At 36.3% G+C, this 27,401-nt stretch overlaps 1 protein-coding gene across 2 annotated transcripts in view; it reads left to right on the top strand.

Moving 5' to 3' along the window:
- The window catches only part of METTL25 (methyltransferase like 25), a gene marked incomplete at its 5' end in the record, with an annotated part of 47,487 nt that overhangs the window by 6,997 nt on the left and 13,089 nt on the right, over nucleotides 1–27,401 (top strand). For both annotated transcript variants that reach the window (XM_082280658.1, XM_082280659.1), the window contains 7 exons: nucleotides 2,597–2,697; nucleotides 8,454–9,086; nucleotides 11,374–11,518; nucleotides 21,212–21,306; nucleotides 23,766–23,795; nucleotides 24,824–24,897; nucleotides 27,010–27,103. In XM_082280658.1, coding sequence (XP_082136784.1) covers nucleotides 2,597–2,697; nucleotides 8,454–9,086; nucleotides 11,374–11,518; nucleotides 21,212–21,306; nucleotides 23,766–23,795; nucleotides 24,824–24,897; nucleotides 27,010–27,103 — 1,172 coding nt within the window. The remainder of the gene's footprint in view (nucleotides 1–2,596; nucleotides 2,698–8,453; nucleotides 9,087–11,373; nucleotides 11,519–21,211; nucleotides 21,307–23,765; nucleotides 23,796–24,823; nucleotides 24,898–27,009; nucleotides 27,104–27,401) is intronic.

Here is a 27,401-nt window from a genome sequence, read left to right as displayed (position 1 = left end):
GATGATAGTCCAGAGGGAGTTATCTCTGAGTCATGTGGCAGGACAATGATGGGCCATTAACAGAAAGATAGTCTGGGGGGAGGAGGCAAGGAAACACTGCCCCACCTGATTGCAACAGCTCATGAGGATGGTGATAGAATACACTGCAACCCAGGACAGAAAAACAGTCTCTCCTCAATTTGCTCAGCATCACAGGTGAAGATGTAGCTGTAGCTAACTACAGAGTTAAAGCAGTTCTTCAAATGGAGTACAGGTGCTTATACTAGGGATTTGCAGTGGGAATGAGCAACGTTGCAGTACCAACTAAAACTAATACAATTAAACTTTCTGTTACTCTGTCATACCCAAGCTACTTCTGTAATGTATTTGAAACTATGTTTTATTTGTTTTCATCACAAAGGGAGATGGTTCTGTAAATTTCTGATGGTTTTTGAAATTAGTATTTGTTCTGCCTGCATAAGTTGTACACATAATAAGGAATTGTACATGTATAATTATTTGTTTCAAGAAAGTAATTTTGTGGTAGCAGAAAGAATTTTCACAGTTTGTGTCGAACTAGGAATTTTTTTTTTCAAATTTTCAAATTGTCTGGGTGATATAAAACTGTCCCCAGATACATTTGTTTGCATTAGTTTGTAATATGTCTGCTTGTTTTTCAGAATAATGTAAAAACCTATCAGAATTTTGCTAAAAATGCAGGAAAAATAAAATTTATTTTAAAAACCATGATTTTCTCCAAAAAGCATAGTTTTCCCTGAGCTGAAGTATAAGCAGTGTGTTATCCTGCAGAAAGCAGGGAAAGAAGTAAAAAAATCCTTAAGAAAGTTACGTAGCTAAGGTGATAAGTAATCTATATATGTATATATAAACAAATTATGCTTTTTCTATCTGGAACCTCAGCTTTTGTAAGTTAGTTAATCATTCTGGATTTCTACCATGTTTGAAATACTTAATTTGGGTTAAGTACTCTCTGACATAGTGCTTCATCTAGCATTACCCCATTCAGTCTCTTGAGTTCATAATACAGAAAAGAGTAGAGGTGCAGTATGTGGTCATTGTCCAAAGTGACAGTGCTGCTTTGGAGAAAAAACAACTTTTATTTCTGTCAAGAAGTTAAATGTTGGTTTCTTCTTGTTCCAATTCTGCTGCTTCTTCTGATGAGCCTATCCAGACACAAAAATGTTCAAATATAAGCAAAAAGAGAGACCTTTTTTCTTTTTAATTTTATTTTCCTGTCTGTTTTTCTTTAATCTGATATGCTTACAAATTAAGAGCTTTTTAGGATGCTGTGTAGATCTCTACAATTTTAGCATTAAGGAGATTCTTCAGTGAAATGACAAACACTTGTTTCTGCTATTTGTATTGTTTAAGTCTTTTAGTCTATTTTTCTTTTGTCAGTTCATAGAGTCTATATTAGACTTTAAGTATTGTCATAGCAGTTTATTATAAAAACTCCAGATGTTTAAGAAATAGACAGATCCCTTGGGGTTTGGGAAAAATAGAGAAAACGCTGGGTTTCTTACAAGCTCAGTTCAATTCCCCACTCTCTTTTAAAGAAGTAACACACTTGGCTCTTCTCCCAGCATGATCTGATCAAAAAACAAACATAGTTTTTGCCTAATGATCAGTTTCTGGACAGATGAGCACGTACTGTGCATAAAGCAGAAAACGGGAAAGTATATTAATCTGCCTACTCATGTAGAAAAGTCCTGTTTTCTAGGAGGATGCTCATCAGTAATGGTCCGGTTTCTTCTACCATCATTCAGACTTACAAAAATTCCCATCAATTTAACTGGGTCCAAGTGTACTGAAGCATTGGATCCCAAAGAGAAATACGTGGGTTTCTCCCAAGGGAGTGACTTTTGAGCTCCTCTTTTGGCAGGAGTTGCACAGAGGTTAGCAAGTGGGTGCTTGGTGTTCTCCACAAGCAGTAAACCCATGGTGGAGGTTGACTCCATCTCATTAACACATTCTCCAGCAACACTGAAATGAGTGATTTTCTGCCAAAAAGGTTTAACAGTTCTGTAACCAATACATAGGGTAAATAAAGAAAAGGAAAGTTCATCTTCCTTTGAATTTTCCCAGTATTGCTCATAGCTTTTATTAGAGATATCTCCCTCTTGATATTGTCAGCAAATCTGTGGCATTAACAAGCTGTACTATTATTATTATTATTATTATTATTATTATTTATATTAATATAATATTATATTATTATAATAACATATGCCCCTGCCCTTATATTTCATTTATGGAAAGGTAAATGTGATAAATGAGACAAAAATAAATATTTTTCAATGGACAGGAAGAAATAGTACAGTTTTATAGTAGTAGCTATTGTGTAATATTTGGTCAGGTATTAGATATGCTACATCTTAAAAAAACCTGAGTTTTACAGTGTGTTGAATCTTGCTAATTCACGCATAATTCAGAAGTTTAATCTTGTAATAGTTTAATGAGTTTTTAATTAAAAAAATTACTATCCTGAAAATATATAAACACTATAGCATATAAAAGCTATTTTTTAATGATTGATCACAAATCCTTGTTATTACAGATTGTGTTAATGTGTATTTTTTTTCCTAATCTGAGACAGGTATCAAACCAGATGAGTTTATGAATAATAAGAAATCCCATGAAGTGCAGGTGATGTCAGAGCTGGTAGACAGCATAGCAAATTATTGTGGGATAAAGCAGGTAAGAAAGCATTTCTTACTGTGTGTTACCAGGTACCTTCTGAGTTATTCTCCTTATTGTGTGCAAATACATCACTTTGATATTCTGTCAGTGCTGTTGTTACTTTTCCTGTACATAATTGGAGCCAGAGAAGAGCTGTTGGGGCCAAGCTGAAGCACAATTTTATTTACAAATGAATTATTCCAAAGGAGCTGCCTTTCAGTGACTCATAATCACTCATGAATAGTTTTAAGAAGTTATAATCATCCTCTGTATGGTGAGCAGCTAAAAACTGTACTGCTTTTTGGACAGATACTGCCTTGTTTGTCAGTATTATATTGCTGGCAGTTTTGCATAGGTGTCAGTAGGAGAGCTGCCTTCTGTCATGGACACAAGGGTGTCACATAGCGACCAAAGCAGAGTATCCTGAGAAATGCTGAAAGCTCATCTTATTCTGGTGCAAGATTTAAATTATTTCCTATTGTTTAATACTGTTCACCTCTATTTAACATGGATTGAGATCTATAAATTAGGAATTTAGTTATGATGTTTTTAGTTTGAAGAGAGACCAAATTAAGCAGAGATCTATGTAAGAATATATATGAAATACATTTGGTAGGACCTGTATAATGCCTGGGCACCCAACACCATTATCAACCAGCTTGGCTGTTTCATACATCAGATGGTAGGTTCGTCCTTGGATGGTGAAGAATTGCAGGATTCCTTTCTCAAATTTGATTGTAACTTAAGCCTTTTTTTTAATATACATGTAATTGTGATTGCACAGTGCACTAGATCACTGTTTCGTTAAAGCCTTGTAGAGGTTTATTTATGGATCTGTTGACTAAACACAAGCACCCCAGCAATACTCAACTTTTTTGAGTAGTGTATTTCACATTCTGTTAGACAAGATGCACCAATACCATTTCTTCGGTTTACATGCATATACTTTCTCTGTAAGCTTTTTCAGTGTTAAACTTTCTGTTAGATTCCATACCTTAGGCCTGTGTAGTGGTAAGGCTAAATTTTTCAGTATCTATGAAGTAGGTACTGAAATTTTTCAGTATGAAAATATTCTGAATTTTTCAGTATGAGCTGAGTTTGTTTATTCATTTTAATCTCGCTAATGCTGGTAACTGGCCGATGTAGCTTCATCCTTTAAACTAGAGGTGTCTAGTGGCTCTCCACACTACATTTGATTCCTTTCTACATTTGAGCTGCACTTGCTTTCCATGCAAGGGGCTGTAACTGTAAATGGAGACTTATTTCCTCCAGGCTAATATTCATTCCCACAAAGATTTGTGGAGAACAAACTATATTTGTTTAAAACCAAAGGTTAATATGGTATCTGCCCAGATTTTATGATGAGGATATTTTCTCTGAGCATTCTTTTTTGTAAGTAAATATGTATGAGTATAGTTTAAAATTAACATACCTGCAGCGTCCCAAGTTGCTGTTGCTACCTCCATAGGGAAAGCCCCAAAACTTGGATTTGGCTCTGAATTGCTGAAGCTGAACTTTGGTTAGGAGGTTATTTGGCTCAGAGTGAGTTTAATTTAGATAAGTAAATGATCCAGTACTCTTGACAGGTTTAGATCAGACCTGTGGCATCCTTGGAAACAGAGATCAAAATTCTCAGTCCTAACCATCTGTTTAGTGAGGAACAGCTGATGAAAACAAAGTTTTAGGTGCTGTTCTTACAACTGGGATTGCCTGGTAAATAGAGAGCTTTAATTAAGGCCAGACATTACTGGGTGAGACACAATCAGTTTGTGAGCATCTGCAATCGCTTACAGCGACGGAAGGCGATCTCTCCAGCAGCAATTTAAGAGCCAGCCCCAGTGACAAGCATGGGTGCCCTCCACAGCCCTAAAAAGTGGGTGTGCTCTGTAGAGAACAGAAATACACTAGCAGCACATTTGTGAAAGTCTTTTGTTCTGTCGTGAGCATATTTTTTGCCTTGCTTACCTTTTGTTTCAGGCAAGTATTAGGTGTTCAAGTATTGAAGACTTTCACGTACTGGAAAAGCTGTATAGTTTGCTTACAATGCAATAAGTAGCAAAGTGGTCTCTGTATTTGGTGGAAAGTGGTGTTTCATATAGCATTTTCATTTAGATTTAAATAGTTCCTGTGAGATTCAGGAATGAAAGGAAGGCAAAATCCCTGTTCAGAAAGTAAAAAAGTAAAGCCATCTTAATACCTTAGCTGAAGTTTCAATGTAGCTGGTTACTATAAAATCTCAAACCAATCATTATTAATTATCTGTCAATATGCTGCAATTTCATCCAGTGATTGTGCATTTTTATCAGATAGCTTGGAGTATCTTTATACATAGGATTATTTTCTGTTTATTTTTTTTTAAATTACAACATTTAATAAAAAATATTGTTGCAGTATATCCCTGAATATGAAATGCCAACTGCTCTATATTAACTTCTTTCCATTTTAGTCATACACTATAACAATATTTATTTGTGCAAAGTTACAAATCCCTAATATATGAAAAGAGCTTTCCTGTTACTTTGGAAAATAAAAAAATGAAAAGCCTCCTTCTTGGCCTTTAAAAAGCAACTCCTTTTGTTTTTGTTTTCTTTCAACTTAAAAAAAAGTAGCAATATAAATTTTTAGTAGTTTTTCCTTATTGATTTTTTTTCCGTCCTTCTTGCAAAACAAAATATATGTAGCATTTAATTAAAAAATCTAGAGCCATGAAAACACAACACATGCTTTACAACAGCATGTGTCCTCAGGGTGTTTCTTTCAGATATTACAGATAATGACAGCTTGAAAAATGCCCTGCATTTCACCTCCATACCCACGTTGTATAACGGGTGGTAGAGGATATTGTTCTCTGCTGGTATTCTATAATGTACAATAGTAAAGAGTAAAATAAGAATAAAAGCAAAAATTTAATTACCACTATAATCACTTCTAGGTTAACAATTTGGATTTAAACATTAAAGCAAAATAACTAAAAGACTTCTTTATTTTTCAGTTGTTTGGTGCCCCTTTTAAGCACTGTTACTATCATACAAGTGGAACTTGCTTTTTTTAAAGGAGTTCTTGGTTAAACTCTGAAAAGAAGCCAGTGTTGATTCCTCTGCTTAAGTGCACATTTGTTTTATTCAATGTATTAGTCAAAGTTTTCCTTGGAAATTGCAGCATGTGCAGCAAGACTTGCAGTATGTAATGTAAGGATGATATAATTCTGCATTCAGCATCCATTACATTTGTGATTTGGTGCTGGGAAATGTTGGAATGCTTGATTGTGCCAGAAACCGTGTTTAAACATAGGACCCAACTCACTGTGGACAAGACCTTTGGAGTTTATTATATCATGGAAATTTCATTTTGAAAGTTCATGCTTGACAGATATGCTGTGGATGGCTGATTACCTTTCCCTATGTAATCAACGGAAGATAAAGCAGGGAATAGTTTAATGCAGTTTATTTGTTTAGTACAAGATCATTGCCTGCTAGTTTTAGTCAGTTTTTCCTTTCGTTTTTAAGCTGTTCTCCCAGTGCTAATTTAACCAAGTATTACTATTTTCTCTTGAGGAACTTTCCCCAAGCTGCAGCTGGTCTGTACAGCCACTAGGGGTCACACTTTGGAATTATTCACTGCCCCTCTCTTGTGTTCAAATGCTGCTTTTTACTGAAATAATTCAAAACTTGAAGAATGGAGGTGTGCATATTCTACATAATTGTAATGTCTGATAAATAAAATAGTGGTTAAAATTATTCCTTCAACACTTTCCTTTCCTTTCAAATGACAGAAACACAGAATGGGTCAGGCTGGACAGGACCACAGTGGGTCATCTGATCCAACCTCCCTGCTCAAGCAGGGTTACCCTAGAGCACATGGTACAGGATTGTGTCCAGATTATTCCTTAATATCTCCAGTAAAGGGGACTCCAGAACCTCTCTGGACTGTCTGTTCCAGTGCTCAGTCACCTGCACAGTAAAAAAGTTCTTCCTCATGTTCAGGTGGAACTTCCTGTGCATCAGTCTCTGCCCATTGCCTCTTGTCCTATTGCCTGGCACCACTGAGAAGAGCCTGGAAACATCCTCTGACACCCTCCCTTCAGATACTTATACTTTTATTCCTCTCCTTTCGAGGCTGAACAGGCCCAGCTCCCTCAGCCTTTCCTTATAAGAGAGATGCTCCAGTCCCTTCATGATCTTTGTTGCCCTCTGCTTGACCCGCTCCAGGAGCTCCAGGTCTCTCCTGTGCTAAAGTGCCCAGAACTGGACATAGCACTCCAGATGTGGCCTCACTAGGGCTCAGTAGAGGAGAATATTGTTGATAAATGTGACAAATAAATGACTTTTTCAAAGGTATGCTTAGGTCATATAAGTTCCATTTCACTAAGTTCACTCCTGTGCATATTTATTTCAAGAAATTTTATGGTTGTAGCATGTCTAGATTGCAAATATACATCAAAATAACATGATGACTACACATAAGAAAGCCACGTGCTAGCTTAGTAAACAATTTTTACCTAATATCATGTATTCTCCACTGTCTTTAGTGACATTAGCTCGAATTTTTCTTTCTAATTCCATGGCCATCCAAATCTTTTTTATTAAAATGGGGAATAAATCCTTCTTTTTCATTGAGTAAGAATATTGCTATATTGAATATATATTATTTTTACCTGGTAAAAAACTATGCAGCTGAGTTTAAGATGCATACATGCAGTGTATGCTGCAATTTGGACTTAGCAGTATCAGTGTAAGCTTCCTTATGAACATGTGACAGACCAAGAACAAAACATAGGCATTCTTGAATCAAACACTTTCAGGAGCTTCTACAAGGAAGGCCTAATATCTGATCAATATTATTTTTGGTGGATACTTGGACAGAAGTGAACATTATAATTTTCTTTCCTTAGAGAAGTGTCAGTCTGCCAATTCTCATAAAATATTGTGTTATGTATTTATTGCATATTAAAACGTGCATTATATAAAGCTGTGATTATGTACTGAAAGATTTCAGGTTACTCTTGTTTCTGCTAATACTTTGTAAGGGTATTTCCTTCCTGGGTTACATCAGTCACTGAACTAGCACATGGTATCAGCTGTGAGACAAACTAAACTGTCACCTATCACTTCTTCCAGGACGGGCAGTGGAAGGTACATGTGGCTTATGAGCCCCTTTGTTTTACTAGAAATGCATCCTTGTGTTAAACAAAGCTGTGTGTATTGTTTTCACAGAATGGGAAAGCAGAATAAATGAGCATTCTGACATAAAAGAGTATCAATATCACCCATCTTTAGGTTAAATCTGAAGGGATTAAATTAGGCACTGAAACTAAAGATGCTCTTTGCTGCACACCCACTTGTAGTAGGCTCCTCAATGGGAATTAGTTGCCTAAAGCTGAATACTGTGAGCAGTTTATTTGCTAACTCTGATCCAGTTTAGCAAGGGCATGTGGAATTGCTCGTAGTTTATGGTTATTTTTTTTAGCAGAAGAAAGGTCTGTGTCAAAAAATATACTGGAAGTCTTTACAAGAAGAGGCAGGGAATGTGCATTGCATAAACATTGCAGTGTCTGTTTTCTGGAGCACATCAGTTAAGACTTAATTCTGTGTTTTAAAGTCAGAAAGTGGACCAACAACACTAAAGAACTAAGTGCATTGAGAAGTATGATACTGATAAGGTAACATTCAATCCATGCTTAAATTTATAGGGAATAGTTTTGTGTTTGAAGTGTGCCTTTTTTTGTTCATTAATATAGCAATTTTCTTTTCCTTTATTTTTTCTCCATTATCTAGGTGATAGATATAGGTTCTGGAAAAGGCTACCTGAGTTCATTTTTGTCCATGCAATATAACTTAAAAGTTTATGGCATTGACTCCTCAAGCTCCAACACGAATGGTGCTCATGAAAGAAACAGAAAACTGAAGAAACACTGGAGAGCATATCAGAGTCGAGGAAGAGAAAGCCTCAAAAGCCAGACTTCAGAAAAGGCAAATAACAGGCCAGTGGAAAGTAAAATGAAATGTAAAACAATCAGTGAAGAGCTCTTAAATAATGCCAACAGTCTTCAAAATCAGGACCAAGTGATTCTCCAAGATTTAGTTCCTTCTTGTGGTTTCACAGAAATGGCTACACCTGCAACCAACACAGAAACTGAAGCTGATTTAGTGACTGGGACACAGTCTCATGAGACCAAACTTTCTGAAGAGGTTCTTGCTATTCTAAATGTTCTTTCTGCTGATGCTGTACAAGACTTTTCTTCATTTCATAATAACTGTGGGGAACTCTGTGAAGAGGAAAAAGTACAAAGAAAAATGACATCTCTCAAGACTAAAGCAAGAAAGTCAAGTGAATCAAACCTGTATTTTCCATTGACCTCTTGCATCACTGCAGAAACGGAACTCAATGACATCATAACAGATCTGGAGGTTATTTTACTCTAAATATTTACTGTATTTAGATTATCCATTGTCTTTATATTGCCATTTTCATATGTACATACTTGTTTTCATATGTATTTTCATATGTACATGAGTGTTCATAGAGTGCTGTCTCTGGTGTAAATGAATATTCTGGCCCAATAGTGGTTTTTAACCAGGTAGCAGAAGTATGTCTACCAGATAAAGATTGTTTTTCTGTTTTGATATAAGTGTTGGGATTATTTTGAATCAGTCTTTAGAATTTATGAGGTAAATAATAATCAGCTGTCAAAGTTAACAGCATATTCAGTTATTTTACAGCTTTCATTATATAAAAAATCTAATTATTTTGGATTTATTGTTATTTACTACGTAGATGCATGTATTAAGCAGTGGAGTTTCAATTTTCCTGAAAGTTCTTATTTTTTCAAGTTATATATTTTTGTAATTTCAATCATACTGGGAAGGCATAGGAGAATTTATTGTATATAGTACTCAAGACAAAGAGTTTGTAAAGAATGATTTTGACTTTACAGAGTTACTTTAAGTTCATTTAGTAATTTACTAGCTGGCAGGGTTTGTGTCTACACAAACAAGCCCAATTTCACCTTCCCAAAGACAGTGACGCAAGTCTAGAAACTCTGTGGTTGTATCCTGAACTAACATAGATTGATTGAGTAGATGCATTCAGTCTTTTATGGAATGATAAGAACTTCTCTGTGGTCAGTAGTAACCAAAGTATTTTATTCCAGGGTGTAATTAATCTCGGATTCAAGACCATATTGTGCTGATGGCCCTATAACTTGAGCTATAAATGCAACTGAGTATCTGAGAATATGTGGAACAAGCTCATGTCTGTCTTCAAAAGACACCCTAAGCAGCAGGGTTTGTTGATGAAGCATATGCCTTTACATTTGCACAGCTGGATTTTGCATCCTCTTAGTGTGTAATTTGTACTGTGTTAAAGGTGGAAGAAATCCTATATCCCTGCCTTTCTTGATACAAAAAAAATACTGTCAGAGAAGGTGAAAGAGGAAAGCAGGAATTTTAGTGTTTTGCACATGCGTGCACTATGTAATACAGATGGGTGAGAAAATCAGATAAAATCAGAATGATTATAGAAAGGTATCTCAGCTGAGTGGCCCTGGCCTAATTTCTTGTTGAAAACCTGGAGAAGTGAAAGCTCTGGGGACACCTTATAACATCTTCCAGTACCTAAATGGGACCTTACAAGAAGGCTGGAGAGAGAATTTTTTTAAGGGTCTGTGTTTTTTAAGGGTATGGGACAAGGGGGAATGGCTGTAAGATGAAGGAGGGTAGATTTAGATTAGATAGATATTAAAAAGAAAATCTTTACTGTGAGGTGATGAGACACTGGAACAAATTTCCCAAAGAAGTTGTGGATGCCCCATCCATGGAAGTGTTCAAGGACAGCTTGGATGGGGCTTTGAGCAACCTGCTCTAGTGGGGCAGGATGGTTGGAACTAGGTGATCTTTAAGGTCCTTTCCAACCCAAATGATCCCATGACTTTTTGATTCTATGATTAATAAATATGTCTGAAATTCAAAGCAACACCATGTTTGCCATGTGGACTCCAACTAATAATGTCAGAAGGGAGCTGTGTTTATGAATGGTGAGAAGAGAAAGAATTTTCATGGAGAAATGGAGGGAAAAGGGAAGTTGCAGAGAAAAGGTAAGTAGGAAATAGAATGGACAGAAGAACAGAGTATCTGAAGCTGAAGTTCTCACTTTGTGCTGTGGAAGAAAATGCCCATTTGTTGTTGAATAGTAGTGGGCTTACTGTGAAACTGTCAGCACTGCAGTCTGGGAGATAACAAAGCCTGCTCTTCACCTTACACCTGTATTTAGGAAGTTGGTTTGATTTCAGCAACTCAAACTAGCAGAAATGCCTTAGATAGGTCCAGCCAGATTTACAGCAAGAAATATTTACTTAGAAGAGGAAGTAGCAGTGGCACTAATAACAAGACTAGGAAACCTAGGAAAGCCATGAGGAAATGGCCTATGTCCACTAAACATACAAATGTTCCCTTCCATGCAGCTGTTACTTAATAATCTTGAACTTCTGCTGCGTCATGGCCAGTTTTCACCACATTTTCTTAGCACTGGTAAGCTTTGACTAGCTTTGGAGAGCAGCAGGAGTCCGCATGGAGTTGGGTATTTCTACGTTACGGCTCACTATTTGCACTGTTGTTTGGGTTTTGGAGTTTGTTTTTATTCGTGCTCTTTCAGTTGATGAAGGAGATAATTTATTGTTGCCTGTTTTTTTCTTCTTAGGACTGTATGATGGTTGGTCTACATACATGTGGAGATCTTGCTGCAAATACGCTACGAATTTTTACTGCCAAGCCTGAAATCAAAGCCGTTTGCAGTGTGGGCTGCTGCTACCATCTGTTGTCAGAACAGTTTGAAAACCAAGAAGGTAATAATTCTTTTGAGCTGAACTTGTGGCTGCCAGTTTGCATGTTGAGAGTATTATACCTTTTAATTAATAACCTCCTTGTGTTTGTTCCTTTCCAGTGGCTTATTTAGTACTGGTTTTAATTACTTTATGAAGGTCATTCACTCCCAGATACATTGTTACTTTTCTGTTATGCCAATATTCCTAATATAGTTAGTGAAATTAGGGACACTAGTGCATAATGTTTTTATGTGGTTATGACTATGGCTGGTTTTATTCCAGTGATTCACTTACAAATGTATAGGCTCTTTTAGTCCTTCCTGTATGTTACCATCCTTTTGAAATGCTTTGTACCAGATTTTGTCCTTGGCTGTCTGCATGCAACATCCCATTATGTTGAGTTGGACATATACAACTATGAACAGAATTAAGTTTTTGTAATATAAGGTAATACTCAAAAAAACCATCATCTGGGTGCTGTGCTGGTCATTGCCAGTTTAGACCATCATGAAACAGTACATATGTAAGAGTTTTTCTTGGGGAGATAACCTGAAAATTATTTGGGGATTCAGAATATACACAAATTTTTCTAGAAATGCGGGGGGGGGGGGGGCGATTCATTTTTGAGAGAAAGTTGGTATTTTTACTTGAAATTTTGCATAATGAAAAACATTTAAGGAGCTGGCTTTCCTGAGACAAGTGGTACATAGCTGAGCTGTCTAAATGAGCACCTGCCAGCATTCTAGGACCTGCTCATCATATCAATCAAATCTGAGGAAGGGGAGGCTTGGCAAGGTGTACTTCAGCTCTTTCAGGGAACTTCACAGACACAAAGTCACGTGGGACCCAGGTATTGCTCTTTAAGAGTTAGCTGCTTAGGCAGTTATGGCACAGCTCCACACTGACCATGACACATGCTAGCTCTTGCTTGCTTTAATAATCTTTTCATGTTGTTTTTAATTTGCTCTGCAGCTATTTTAAGAGGTTTTTCAGTATGTTAGTCTTAATAATTTCAAAGTACTTCAGCTCACTCCAAAACCAGAGAAAATACAGTTGAAATTCCTAAGTTACAGAAATGCAGTTGGAGAAAAAGCATACAATTACTTTTACATCAGGGTTTTAAGAAATTAAGAACTTTCCAGGTACTTGTCATTAACCCTGAAATATTTGGTTCTTTCTTATTATTGCAAAGAGGACAGGGCTTCTTGTGCTAGCTATATAGGATTACTTTTTCCAGACCAGTGCATAAACTCAGACACCACCAAAGGATCAAGTGTGGTAACTTTTCAAAGTTCAAACAGATATACGTGCACGGTAATTAGACATACTGCAGTCTCATAGCAGTATGGAAATGAAGTCAAATTGCATGTTAGAATTTCTAGCTGTTTTTTGTCTGCTTGAAAGGACAAAAATTATTCTCAAAGGAGAACATTTGGACAGAACAAAAGGAAATTACACTATTCTTTTCTGAGGAAAGAATACATATATTGTCGCAGTAATGCTCAAAAAATTATTTGTTTTTGCTATTACTGTGAGGGTGCATATTCTAAAATGTATAATGCTGTTGTATTCCCCTACTAAATCATCTACTGTATGGCTTGTTCTTAAATGTGCAGTAGAGGGCTAAGAGAACAAGGACTGACAGTATCTAAGAGCTAAGATTTCTTCAAAGGGAAAATGGGAAAGAAGTCAGACTGTGTCTTGTGTCGGCATTTCCTGTGCATGGACTTCAAACTGACAAAGCATTCTGGAGGATGCTAGAGGACTCTAACTAATCAGATGGTATTAATCCAACAATTTACTTGTACAAGCAGTAAACAAACTCCTCTTGCAGCCGCTGGAAGCAAGTAGATTTTAATACTGCTTCCAAAATGGACCAAATCATAGCATTTAAGTAGCAAGTAGCTTCTGGAGGTCATGTGGGCCAGATGATGGCACAAGGCAAGGCCAGTTTAGATCATGTCATTCAGGGCTTTGTCCATTCTTGCTTTGAATATGTCCAAGGGCAGTAACTCAGCAGCCCATTTCAATGTTAGCCCTCATGATGAAGTTCTTTCCCTCATATCTATTCAGGATTTGCAGCTATTCTGCATTATCTAATGTCTTTTTCATTTTCCACTGCCAAGACTAGTCCAGCTTAATCTTTCTTGTTCCCTTTCCTATAGGTAGTTTAAAACAGCAGTTAGATCCCTTCTTGATTTTTTCTTGAATTTTTAGTCCTCTTGCCACCAATAAATTCATTTCAGTCAGTATGGTGGGCTGAAGAGCCCAAAGAAGCACTCCAGATACTCCCACAAGTGCTAAAAAGGGGGAATAAACACATGCCTTAATCTGCAGCCTTCACTGTCAAGCTTCAGATTACTATCAATTTTCTACCTATTTTAGAGTCCACCTGTCTGAGTCATATCTTTCCATTTTGTCTATAAAGATACTAAGGAAACCTTGCTGAAAGACTTCATAAAATCAAGCTAAACTATGACTCTGCTGTCCCCTAGTTCATGGAGCCAGTCACTGCATCACGGAAGGCAGTAGTCTGTCAATGCCTGAGGAATTCCAGCCAGCTATTCTCAACCTCCCTCTTGTTCTTCGTGGGCCTGGGCATGGTTTCTAGGAAAATGTGCTCCATAAACTTATTGTGACTAAGTGAGCTTATTCAGGTGAAGATGAGTGTGGTGTTTGCCTTTCTTCTGCAACCAGGAACTTCCCCTGACGGACATGACCTGTCAAAGATGATAGAGTATGGTCTTCATGTGACACCAGAGAGCTATGTGATCAGAATTCCAGATGGGAAATGCGTCCCATCTGGCCACATGCAGTTGTGTTTTCCAGTTGGCTTGTGTGGTACTTTAGCCAATATCATCTGTACTGTTGCTTGCCCAGGCGCTGACACTAAACTCAGGAAAGCTACTGGCCAATCTAGTCATGAATCAGAGATTGCAGAAGCTTTATGTGAAGAGACTAGTTTGAATATTAGGAAGCAGGTTTAGAGCTACAGCTACATCTCTGCAGTGATGGACAGATCTTCCTAAGAAGCAAAGAGAATTGGGCAGAATTTGCTGCAACACAGAAAATTACTTACTCATTTGAAATCATCCAGTGAGCAAGGGCTTGCCTGCAAGGACACAGTGGGAAGTTCTGTTATAAAGAATTCTATAGATATTTTATCTTGACTGAGTAGCGTCAAAGTTTTTAAAAATGTGTTTTAAAAATGTCATTTGTCCTCTTTAAAGCTTTTTTATTTTCTTGAGGTGCACACCCTTAAAGTCAAGGTTGTGGCAAGTCCACCTCAAAGCTCTTGCCCTCAAAGTAGCACATCTTCCATCTTTGCTGTTTTTTTAATGTAAACTTAGAGGGTTGTTCTCATAAGCACAGTTGAAGCAGATGAGCCAGCTCACAGAGGAGCTGCAGTGCACTGCTGGTTGCCATAACTTGGTATGGCTGGGCAGTATGTTCTTTGGCACTTAAGATTTAATACCACGATCAGTCTTGTTTGGCCAGTGAAAAATTGCTTTTTCACTTCATGTTAATTGGAATTAACTGATATTCAAAGGAATAAAATTTAGCTGTTATTATGCCTAGCACAGTGTTTATAAGTTTGAGTCATTGAGTTGACAAAACATCAACAAAATGTTACTATGGTATTTTTGTTGGGCTACTGAATCACCTTGGTTATCACAAGTTTGAGATTTTTTTGTTTCTGAGGTGACTTCGGGGAATAATGCATTGCATTTCTCACATACTCTAAAAATAGTACAGATATTGCAAGTTTGGCTGATTCAGTTTGCTGTTGGACCTGCTGTGAATACTTTGGGAGCATTTCTGCTGAAAGTAGGTGCCAGCAGTCACAATCTTGAATAATAATGCAATTAGTATACAGTGTCCTTCTATGTGTCTGTAAATAAGCTGAATTAATCTGGGAATTTTTGTAATGGGACCACATTTCCAGTTATGCTGGGAATAATTTTGACCTGTTAAGATCATGAAATCCTGTACTTTGATTTATTAGTAGCTAAAACAACCAAGAGTTACTGTGTAACGTCAAATTTCAACTCAGTTTTAAAAAGTTGAAGCCAATGTCTTTTAACACTTGTCTTTAAATTTCACTGCTGTTATAAGCAGTATGAAATTCTAAGTTTCAGTTAATAAGGAATAATATGACAGCTCTTGGAAAATTCTAAGTAGTTTTACTTTGGCTCTCTCTAAGGAGAATTGTCTGTTTATACAGAGATTCTTGTATGGATAAAATATACATAGCCATTAGTATAATTGATTCCTTTGGGGGTTTTCTTCTCTGTTACTGCATTGGATAGTCAATTACATCAGAGTAGAAAGGATTTTACTATTTATTAGAGACATTTTACATAAACCTATTTACATAGTGAGCCATAGTGTCAGTTTTTCTGGAGAAAAAATCAGTTCGCTAATGATTTTTAGGGTAAAACAAACTCTGTTCCTCTGTTCAGGAGATATTGTTAGGAATTTTGGGAGCTGTGTTATCTTACATTCAGCTAATAAGTTTTTGGGGCAATGTACTAGCTGGACTATGATTATCTCTTAACAGGCCGGAATGGCAAATTTAAGGTATTTTAAAAAAGATTTTACTTTCCTTGAAAAGGAATTTGGGTTTCTGTATTTTGATTCTCTTATTTCCATCCTCCATACCACCAAATACATCAGTATCAGTCTAGAAACCAGTGAAATTCTTCAATATTATATCCTCTGTTTTGAGGAAAAAACACATGAATGTTGCTTTTGCTCTGGAGCTGCTGTTAAGACCAACCACAGAAACGGGGTAGCTGAGGTTCTTTTTAATATATCCCTTGGTGGGGATTGGAGTGAAACAAATCACAGGTGTGTGTATGTATGTGTGTGTGTATATATATATATATATATATGTATATAAAAATACATATATATAAATATATATGTATAAAATATATATATATATAGGTATGTATATTTTAGAAGAATTTGGTTGCAATGGAAAGGAGGTATGTAGCCATTTTGGTTATTATCTATAGTAATATGACAATATGAAAGTATGAAAATATCACTTAAGAAAATATATAAGGAAGAGAAAGGAAGGGTAAGAGTAGTTATCAGAGAGGAAAGATATCCCCACCCGTGTATCCAGTGATGACACTTGATTGTTGCACTTCAGATATCCATTGGTTGAAGCAATGGTCACAGTCTTGATCCATCAGGGGTGGGGGAAGCCATGAAACAAACACTTCAAGGGTTAATGTACACTCAGATTCAGGTGGGAATGCACCTGGGGTACCTCCCCTGCTGGGGGAAGTTTTAACACTTTGGATCATGTGCAGTCCTCAGCATATGCGGTCACAGCTCTAAGCCTGACAGAGTTCAAGAAGTGTTCGGGCAATGCTCTCAGGCACATGATGTGATCCTTGAGGATGGTGCTTTGCAGGGCTAAGAGGTGATTCAATGATCCTTTGGGTCCCTTCCAACTCAGCATATTCTGTGACTCTGTAATTTGAAATATGAGATAGGTGTAGCTGTATAGATACTTTCGGTGATAGCTATCTGATAGAAGCTCTTTTTGAGGTTGGCTTGAGTACTACAAATCATAAACTCCAGATTTTCTAAGGGTTTCCAAAGCCAGGTCACTGCTGGGCAGAGGAATTCTAAAGCCCTCCAGGAAGCTGTGGAAAGTAGCTTCTCAATAAGGCAGTCTGGAAGAAGCCAGCAAAGCTTTTGCAGAATAAACTTTGACTATTAAAAGCGATTAAACATAATTAAGGGAACCAAAAGGGTTGCAAAGGGTAGTCAAAATTCACATACAGAATTTTATCAGACTTGTGAAACCTGGAAAAGCTTTGAGTAAGGTGGATTCAGAGGACAAAAATTCTGAAACTGAATTATCTAAAGGATTCCTTACACAAACATAATGGCTTCATATCACTCTGTTCCACTGAAATATGAAAGATTACTCACTGTTTCAGGGTATTAGTGTACAGATGATTTATGTGTTGCCTAGGTATATTTTCAAAGATATTCCACAGCCAATGTCTTAAAATAGCTACCACTGATACCATGGCAACACAGGAAAACACTTCCAAGCAACAGATCAAAAAGCTTAATTTCCTTCCCAAGGCATCTTTAGATATTGCTGCATAGGGAACATTTCCATGAGTTTGTGACACAGCTAACTAGTCACTAAACCCCAGATGTTTTCTATAAAAATTGATTCTGAAAAAAATATGAAACTTGAAAAAGTATTAACTAGGTAAGTTTTACAGATGTTAAATGAAAGTATTACCTATTGAAGTTATTATGGTATTTTTCATTAATAATTGTAGCACGAATATATTAAAACCTGGACCCATCTTATATCTGTATTTTTTTCAGTGTGTACAGAGTATGAGGTTAGAATTGAGAATGCCAAATTTTTAATGCACAGTAATGAAAACGTACTCTAGGTTTGGGTTTTGGAAATTATCTTGGTGACAACTGATTCTATTTCCTGGAATAAGAAAACATTTTTCTTCCCAGCTGCCCCCTGCTTCCCTCATCAAAATCCTGCTTAGTCAGGGGACATTTTTTGAAAAATACAAATTCAAGGAACAGTGAATTATATGGCCAGGGAAGATTTAGTCTTTCCAATGAAGGAAGAAGGCAGTTTAGTATTTTATCTATTTTGTTTGGAATAAGAGAAGTAGACTGAAAATCTACAATGTTATGCAAGATAGAGGCTATGGAGGACTTGGAAGAGGTTAGTTGTGTTTTAGTACTACTTTGATGAAGTTCACAATATATATACAAAGTAGGATGTATGGGAAAAATATTGCGGAGGGTGATAAAAGTTAATTTCCACTGAAAAATCCCAGAAGAAAAAATGCCATTTTGATCCCTTGAATTACATCATCAGCCAAAAGCAGCCGTGGGCTGGGATTCAGAGAGCCACAAAGCCTACAGCTCCAGGGACACCAGGGCTGGAAGAGGCATGCCAAGGGGAACCTGACCCTGCACCAACATTGCTGCCTCCACACCTTTCTGATCTGGGTCTTTCTGATCCCATGGAACTCAAATCAGGCTCCCAGTAACAGTAAAGCCCGTTGGTCCTGTTGTTTTATAAAGACCATATTTTACTTTAAAGCTTTGTGAAGTAAACTTTGAATATTAGCACACTAAAAATTGTAGTATTACTCTTAGGGGTGAAAATCTATGGATGGCCTAGAATTAAAGGTATCGGAGAAGCTTGTCCCATTCTCTTGAACTTCCTTGTCATCATTTATGCACATACAAAATTAGCAGCTGTGGAAAGGATTTTACCTTTATCTTATTTGTACTGCCTTATAGTTTTTCTATAAATACCATATCAATTTTAAAAATGCTGATATTTTGTTGCGATATTTGCAGCATTTTATTTAATGTGTGATTTGGTCTTTTTTAGAAGTTAGCTTAGAGGTAAAGTCCTTGCTATTTAACTAATCTCTTCTGATATTAAACACCAGTATAGCTTCAGCTCAGCTCATCAAATGATTACCTGAAACTCCCCATTTTGTTAACTGTTCGTAGGAGGAATTCTGATTGGCTACTCTATACTGAATTATAACGTGATTGCTTCAGGCACTGTTGAACACTTCAGCTGTTTACTGTGAAATGTTCCATGGAATACCTGTACTTAAAATGTTTCTTGAATATTTTTTGAGATTTATACAGTTTAGAACACCTGTTGTGTTGTTAGATAAAAGCACAGTAAGGTATTTAGTGAGCTATATAATAGTAAGTATATCTGAAAATAGTTGCAGGCATTAAAAGAATTTCTAGTTTTTTAAATTGTAGCTTATAAATATATGAACTTTATAGCAATATATTGATCCTAAAATTTTTGTAAGTGTGCTTGAGAGCAGACTGGATGTGGAAAAATAAATAGTACTTACAGCAATATTGTAGATGTGTGATCAACTTTTGATATACACAAAAAAATTCTTTCTAATTTAAAACATTCATTTCCCTCTCTTTTTCTCCTACTTCACAGTTTCAATAATTTAAATGAAGATGGTGCTTTGCCTGATAATCTTTTTCAAAGGTGTCATAGTTTCCTCAGAGTTATGCATGAGTACAGTGCCACTGAGATTGTAGCTGACAGGATTGTAACTTCAACTTGAATGAATGATTAGTTTTCCTAGAGGACGGGGTATAAATTAGAAGGGATTTGCTTGAAGACATCAAGGATTTCATCTTTCTAACTCAGTTTGCAAATTTTTTTTTTTAATATTTTAACATATATATTAGAAAGACATATTAGTGAGAATCATACAATAGGGAACCATGTTAGTCATTGTTTTCTTTGCAAAATAAATATACTTAATAAGTTTTTATTGCCATCTCTGCAGTAGAAATACCCATGTTTTCCATGTATTCTAGAATTAGACTTGAAGTTAATTCATATTTTAGAGCTTGTCATGAGGCACTTACAAATTCTTAGTACATTTCCAGTGCTGCAAACAATTGCAATGTTTCGTCAAATTTCATATTTATTTCTAAAGAATTTTCTTTCTCCTTCTGTTAATAATCCATAATTAAAATCCTGTTCTTAAATCACAGGCCCCAAAACAGTATTCAGCCCCTAAGAGCCTCTGGCATTCCTCAGGGCTAAAAGGAGAGCAGAGTGTGAGGTTGCCTGCAGAGGATTCGTGCCTGCTTGCTGTTACTCTTTAATGATCAGCTGAGACTGGGCACTAGTCCCAGAAAGCCTAAGGCTGTCATGGGTAGGAGGAGGGTTCTTCACAGTTTTTTCTTTTTCTTTGCTTAACTTTTATGGAATGAACTTTACTTACAAGTATTTATCTCAGGCTGTGGGTAAATTTTCTGCTGTCCTTTTTAACCCCATTACATGATGTATTCTGAAATGTGCCCCAGTCACCTTCCTGTGCTAAAAAGCCAGAGTCTCAGCCAATTTGTGGGGTTTTTTTAAGAAAGTAGTAATTCTTATTTACCATTCTAAAAGATCAGCTGACAAATGTGCTAATGAAAACTCTAAACATTTAGAGTTTGTGTACATTTAGAACTGAATATTAAGAACATCCGTAAAGTAATCTCTGTGCTTCAGTTTTCCCACATTTGCATTTGTGTTAAACATGGAGAATTGTGTTGTTATTCAAAATATAAATGATACTGAAACTGAGCACAGATTGTGATGCAAATGTTTCTTGGTATTTTGAAGAAACAGCAAGGGCCTTTGCAGCTGCTCTTTTCTGGAAAACAAACATTCTGCCTCACAGCAGAATGGTCTTTCAGAACTGGAATAAACAAATACACATTGTTCTGTGTGATGTTTAAAAGATGGTTTTGATAGAATAAGAAGACAATGAGAAGTGGTACTGAAGTCCTGCTGCATGGAACGACTGCCTGGCCTACATCTTGTGATTCATGGCATAGGCATAGATTGTCATGAGTATTTGCAAACTTTTCTCTTGTCTCTTTGACTGTTTTTTCAGTGTATTTATGTAAAGGACACTCACTTAAAATTGTTTAGGAAAGTGTGAAATTACCAGAAATTCAGCATAAACCAAAAACATCTGTTACAGGGAAAACACATTTTTTGTAGCACCACCACAAGTTTTGGTACTGGATGAGAACAGTTAAGTGTTTCTGCTACATTACCTACTGTTCATCTTGCTCAATCCTTTGTGTATTCTGTAAATAAGAGGAAAAGCTGTGCCTTTTTTTTTCCCCTCCATATTGCAGAATGCCACGACCAAGTGTGGGGGTTTCCCATGTGTCAGTACTTGAAGGACAAAGGCTGGTGCTGTGGTCGCAATGCCAGGATGTCAGCATGCTTGGTATGATTCCCCTTCCTTTCTTTTTCCTGCCAAGAGCTTTGTCCAGATGTTTCAGGATTCATTGTTTTTGGCTTCCAATCCTAAAGCCATGACTTTAATCCAAGAATCTACAGAATAACATCATTAATGTTGTGAGCATGATGAATTATATCTAAAAAAAATAGTATTGACCTTCCAGCTTTATATATTTTATACTTGCTGAAGGCATGAAAAAATGAGTATTGATAGAAATGTATTTTAAGAGTGGACGGAAAGGCCAAAACTTTGCTGAAACCTAAAAAAGGTAACCCCTCAGGATAATAGTTCTTGGCCAAGGACTGAGGGGGAAACAAGGTAATTGTAGAAGGATTGCAATCAGTAACTCCCCCAATGCCTTCATGATTCATAATATTGAATGTTCTGGCTGTTTAAAACCTGAACAACCTTGCCTATTCCAAAAACTAGAGGAGCTCTAAAATCCATGTGTCTTAAGAGTCTGGAAATGTTTTTTTAACATTGCACCAAGAGATGAAGTACTTTTAAGGACTTAGCCTCATCAAGGGATGATGGGCTGTTGTCTAATTTGAAAAAACAGGTAGGTACTGAAAATTTTGACCACTCTTTCAGTTAGAAGACCACTATTCCTTCCCTCTATTAATTTTTAATTTTTGGTATCCAGATAAATCACATAAGGTTCTGTCTAGGCTCTGCTGCTAGCTTTGTACCTCTGTTACAGAGAAGAGCATAGACTAAAGACTCAGTGTAGACTAATGTATTGAGGTTATGTAAACTTAAACTACCACGATAATTAAATGCTATCAGGAGAAAATATAGGACAGTTGTTTAGTATCCATAAGGCTTAAATGTGTTACCCTTGGCAAAGTAAAAGAAAAGAATTGTTCATTTTAGAGGTGTAGCTGTAAAACTTAGCACAAGAAAAGTGCTTTCTAAAGTGCCTTTTCTCTTTTTCTTGTCAGTGTCATACAATACCAGTCCTTCCTCAGCTGACACATTAGCTGTTTCCTCTCCTCTTCTATTTCTTTTGGAAAGAAAAAGGTTGGGCTGTTTTTCAATAATAGTAGGAAGATAAATTTTATAAGCAAATGACCCCCAAGAGAGTACTGATCATGCTATATATATCTATTTTAGATGTCTCAGAAATCACAGAAATTTGGCAATTAAAAACCTGTTGTTTGAATATTCACAAAAGGCAGAGTTCTCCTGTGTAATTAGATACTTCTACTGTTATGTCTGTAATTCTCTATATGCATTTTTCGTGACTGGCATTTTCCTTGCCATGTAGGAGGTACAAGGGAGCCAGCACAGAGCCACTAAGCACCCACATTTCTAGGGCTAATGGCTGGTTAGCAGAAAGTCTGCTGAGCAATGATACTCAGAATTCAAACTGGTTGAAGTGCCAAGTGCCAGAGGTGTTGGGCAAGAGTTCCAGTTTCAGACCCTTACAATACGTGCTGGAACCCGTATCCATCTCCTCGGCAGCAGCAGGTAAGATGCTGCTATGAGAGCTTACACAGCAAAAGGCAAACCTGATAGCTGGCCAGAGCTGTGAATGGAGGAGTGGCAACTACACTGACTGCGTTTGAAGAGCAGTCAGAAATACAAGATTAGTTCTACAACAAGGAGAAGGCAGACTGGGTGATTGTGTAACAAGCAGTCTTATTTACTGTAGTGAAGTTTGGGGACTAAAGGTGATGACGATCTGTAAGTGGCGAGGCATTTTTGGTTTGCTACCTAATTAGATATCGTATCAGATAATCAGATACTGAGGTTTTGTCTTCATTTCTACTGTGATCTTTAATGCTCTATTGAAATTTTTGTAGGCACACTATCTTTTCAACTGTGAAAGAATATTCCACGCTTCTGGTTATTTGTCATTCTTTGTCACTATGAATCATAAAAATCAAGTAGTCTCACACCTACATCAGCATTTATAATGCAAAGAATCTAGTGAAAAAAAATGCAACAGTATTTTAAACTGCAGTCTCTCTGAAGTTACTTTACTTGACTCTATATCAGCAGTTCAATTTTTCTGAGTACTAGTGATTGAAACTAGTATTGTCCATAGAGCTAGTATTTACTTTAAAATAATTAAATATGAAAAATGAATTATTTGTATTTCAGTAGGACTAGATTCAAGAAAAATGCATTTGTTTTTAGCACATTCACAGAAAGTAATCCTCTGAAATTCCTATACAATACAAAGAAAAACAAGCAAATTTTCCATGTATCTGTTTCCATACAGTTGGATGTCATTGCTTCTCCTATAAATAAACCAAAATAACAGGAGTAGCTGCTTATGAGTGTCTAAAGGTATTAACACTTTAAAGTGTGCAAGCTCATGTTATGTCACACCACTAATCTTTTAAAATGTCGTCTCCTCTGGCTTTTATACAATGTGTTTATAAAATGTTATGATAAAGAATAAACATATCAGCAATTTAATTCCTTGACTCTTAAAGGCTTTGGAGCGAGTTGCAGTTGGCCAAATGGTAAGTAATATTGTTTATTTTAGCCATTCTAAGATAAAATGTGTTTTCCCCCCTTGAATGTTCATAATCCGTGGCCTTTTATTGAACTTCTGCATATCTGGAATCTGAAATACTGGCCTACACTGTGTCAAATCCTGATAGATACCATGTGTCATCATGAAATTGCATTTTTATTGCTGTGGTTGTACTTAGTGAATCTGTTTTCTTTTGACAATTAAGAGTCTGAGAAAAAAAAAGCACAGCTTAAAATTTAAGGCATTAAACTACCCTTCCTAACATCCTTTGCTATCTTTCAGCTAATACATAAATTCAGTGCAGATGTCTTTCTGATATCCCTGGTTTGGATCACTCTATCCCAATGTTTTATCAACTAATGTAAAAATAGGCATTGTTATGACAAATCTTGAACCTGTTAGAAACATTATCATTCTCATTTTTAATCCCTGTATATTTTTTCCCTGTGAATATTTTGAATTATTGTTGTGCAAGTTATCCTTAAGGCATGGTGGGCACCAACTGTGCAGGTATTTAAAAGGGAAAGCTGAGAGACTTCTTTCCATATTCAGTAAGCCCACTGACCCCAGTAGTCTTTTTCTGTGAATTTTTAATTGTCAGTCATGAACTATTTTTATGCAAACAGATTTTCCATAGACAAATATGTGAAATTTTCAGTATTTTTGTTTTACATTAGTACTTTCTGCATGGTTCATACTACAGTCTAAGCACAGATGATTCAGCTAGGGAATTGCTCCTTTTGTCTTTTAAACAACTTAGATAATTGTTATTTATTTTGCATATTAGAATTCGGATCGTGAACAGTGTGTTTTATGGTTATGTTAGAATCTAACTCAAAACCAGAATTTTAACTGGATGCAGGAACATTAATAAATTGTCCTCTTAAATCTGGTATGACTGATCATAAAGTATACAACTCAATAAATAGTGAAGGAAGCCAATACTGGTTTTGTTACTCTGATCTTAATTTCAGTGCCAATTTTAAATCCTTGCTGTTCTAAAATTTTTTGCAGCTGCCTACGGAATCATTGTTTTATCGAGCTGTTCTTCAGGTTATTATAGAAGAAATTTATGGTGTCACCAAAAGGTAGGAAGCTCTGAATTCACAGAATACCAACCAAAGATTGATCTGATTCTCTTCCACTTCTGTGTTGTAGAGAAAGTAGGTTTTGGAAGGCAGAAGGATGTAGGAATCAGTCTCATCTGGTTGTATATACACATCAGTATTAAAATGCAAGATAGATTTGCTCATCCTAAATCCACATCACAAAAGTATTGCCCTTGCTTTACTTGTAGCTGAAATAGGCCCTCTTTGGTACTGGGTACATGGGTAAAGCACATCTTCACCTGAGGATACTCAGCAAATGCACTAAAACGTTAACGCAGTCCTGGGCTGCCCTGTCATGCAGAGGTCCTTTGAGCTTTGATACTGCAGAAGGAAAAATACATTTTCATTTGTCCTGAGAAAAACTGCTGACAGCTCAATGGCCATCATGGCTGTAAAGAGCTACTTACTGCCTGTGCCTACACTGGCAAGTGCTGCTTTCTTGTAGGAATGGGATTTGGAGAGCTGCTGCTGAGGACCTGACATCTGCATTATACTCCTTTGTGGTTGCAGATTTTATAATAAGATGATATCTTATTCTGTGGGATGTATGCCTGTTAGCACTTGGAGCACATCCAGAAGCACACCTTCCAGTTTAATTTAGTTTGAAAATTACCCATTTTTTTGAGGTCTGATAATATTCCGCAGTGTGAACCAAGGCATGAGAGGTGGGGAAAACCAGAAAATTCACTTCAGAAGTATACTCCTGATCTAAAATACGTGTTAATGCAGATACCCTCAAAACTTTTGCTAGATGTAGTGTCAGCTTACCTTTCAGAAGGTCAAATTCCTGAAAGAAGAAAGGCTTCTTTATTTTAAAATTGCATAAAATATCACACAAAAAGTCATGGCTGCTAAATTGTAAAGAGAAGAAAAAGTCTGAGGTAGACTTTTCATTTTTTGAAGGAAGTATAATTTGGAGGAAGTAATTAAGATGATACTTTTGAAATTAATTCAATGGCTGCCTTGGGAAGACCTCTCTCACACCCATTGGTTTTTTTTCTGAGCGTCGTGTTAAATGCCCATCTTCCTAGAAATGATGTAACAGCATAATCATTGACTGATTTTCAGACTGCATCAGCCTAAATGTTTAGGTGCATCTTAATAGTAAGTATGACAACAGAAATTATTCTCAGTGAGTGAGGGACCTTGACAGCTAAGCAGAATTAGAATTGCCACTTGAGTGAAATCTTTCTGTTGACCTCAGATGTTAGTTCTAGATTTTAGGTAAGGAGATAGGTTTTTACTAAGAATAAAGAGGGGGAGAAGTTTTAAACTAAGATAACTTCTGTCCAGATTTTTGCTGAGAGGGTGGGTGGAAAGTGTATTTCTTGTTAAGTAATTCAGTAGCTGAAAATTCTGTACCTGAAAATTTAACTCCTACACTGCACATCTGGAAGAGGAATAACATTAGACTCAGTTAAGAAAGTGAATTCAGACTAAAAAAATCTTTGTGTGTTGTTTCTCCAAGATATTTTAAACACAGAGAAGAGAACAAATACGAGTGGTCTTCTAGGATTCATTCTTCCTATATGTTTATTTAAGTTTTTGTGCACTATTTTAATGTATTTTTTGAAACAACCCACATTTTTGGCTGGCTTGAAATGCAAGCTGTTGAGTTGTGAACAGACAGAATTATGGCATCATTTAGTGAAATAAAAATTGCAAGGATAAGAACACAAGGTAGCAAGCAAAAGTGGCATTTGCTTAGTCCAGTGTTTGTGTTAAATAAATTACAGCCACATTATAGTAGATTATGGAAGTATTATAGAAGTATAGAAGGAAGTCTCTGTCAATGGGAATAAGAATTTTGTCATTCATATAGGGAAATAAAAGTAGTGAAGAAATTAAAAAGAACCTTCAGCTATATCTCAAATTTTTAGGTAAAATAATAACCTTGTTATAACCATAATACAGTTGCTGTGTCTAGCAAGTATTAGTTAGATTGCTTTAAGTGGAAGGGGGGAAAAAGGGAAGTTGTTATTACTAACTTGGCAGTAGTAGCCATCCAACTGATTTATTTCTCCTGTTCAAAATATCTGAATTTCTGTTGTTGGATGTATAAAAGCCTACACCTTGGTACTGTATTTGCAGTGATCGACATGTTGGAAAAACCTTCTCCAAATCATCCTCCTTCATAGATTATGTCAGAAGGTCTCTGAAAAAGCTGGAACTGGATGATTCAAAGGTGAGTCACTAATTACAGACTATATGAAATTGTTATATCCATATTAGTTCTTAAAGTCACCACCACAATGCAATGTTTAAGCTATTGAGTTGATTTATGTTGTATATTGCTGTATGAATAATATATTTGAAGACCTAATGCCTTTAAATTAGTAAATGTTAAGGAAATATATTAAGATTTTAAATAACTCGGAGAAAAATAAAGTAAATATAAAGTACAGATTTAAAATATTTTTGAGATTTTATTTATGTTCTTGAGTATCTTGTCTTAGTCCTACAACTGCTCAATTGGTCAACAG

Source organism: Coloeus monedula (genome assembly GCF_965178545.1).
Source record: "Coloeus monedula genome assembly, chromosome: 4".
Taxonomy (NCBI): domain Eukaryota; kingdom Metazoa; phylum Chordata; class Aves; order Passeriformes; family Corvidae; genus Coloeus; species Coloeus monedula.
Note: the sequence above shows the minus strand (reverse complement) of the source record. Positions and strands in the feature narration are given on the sequence as shown.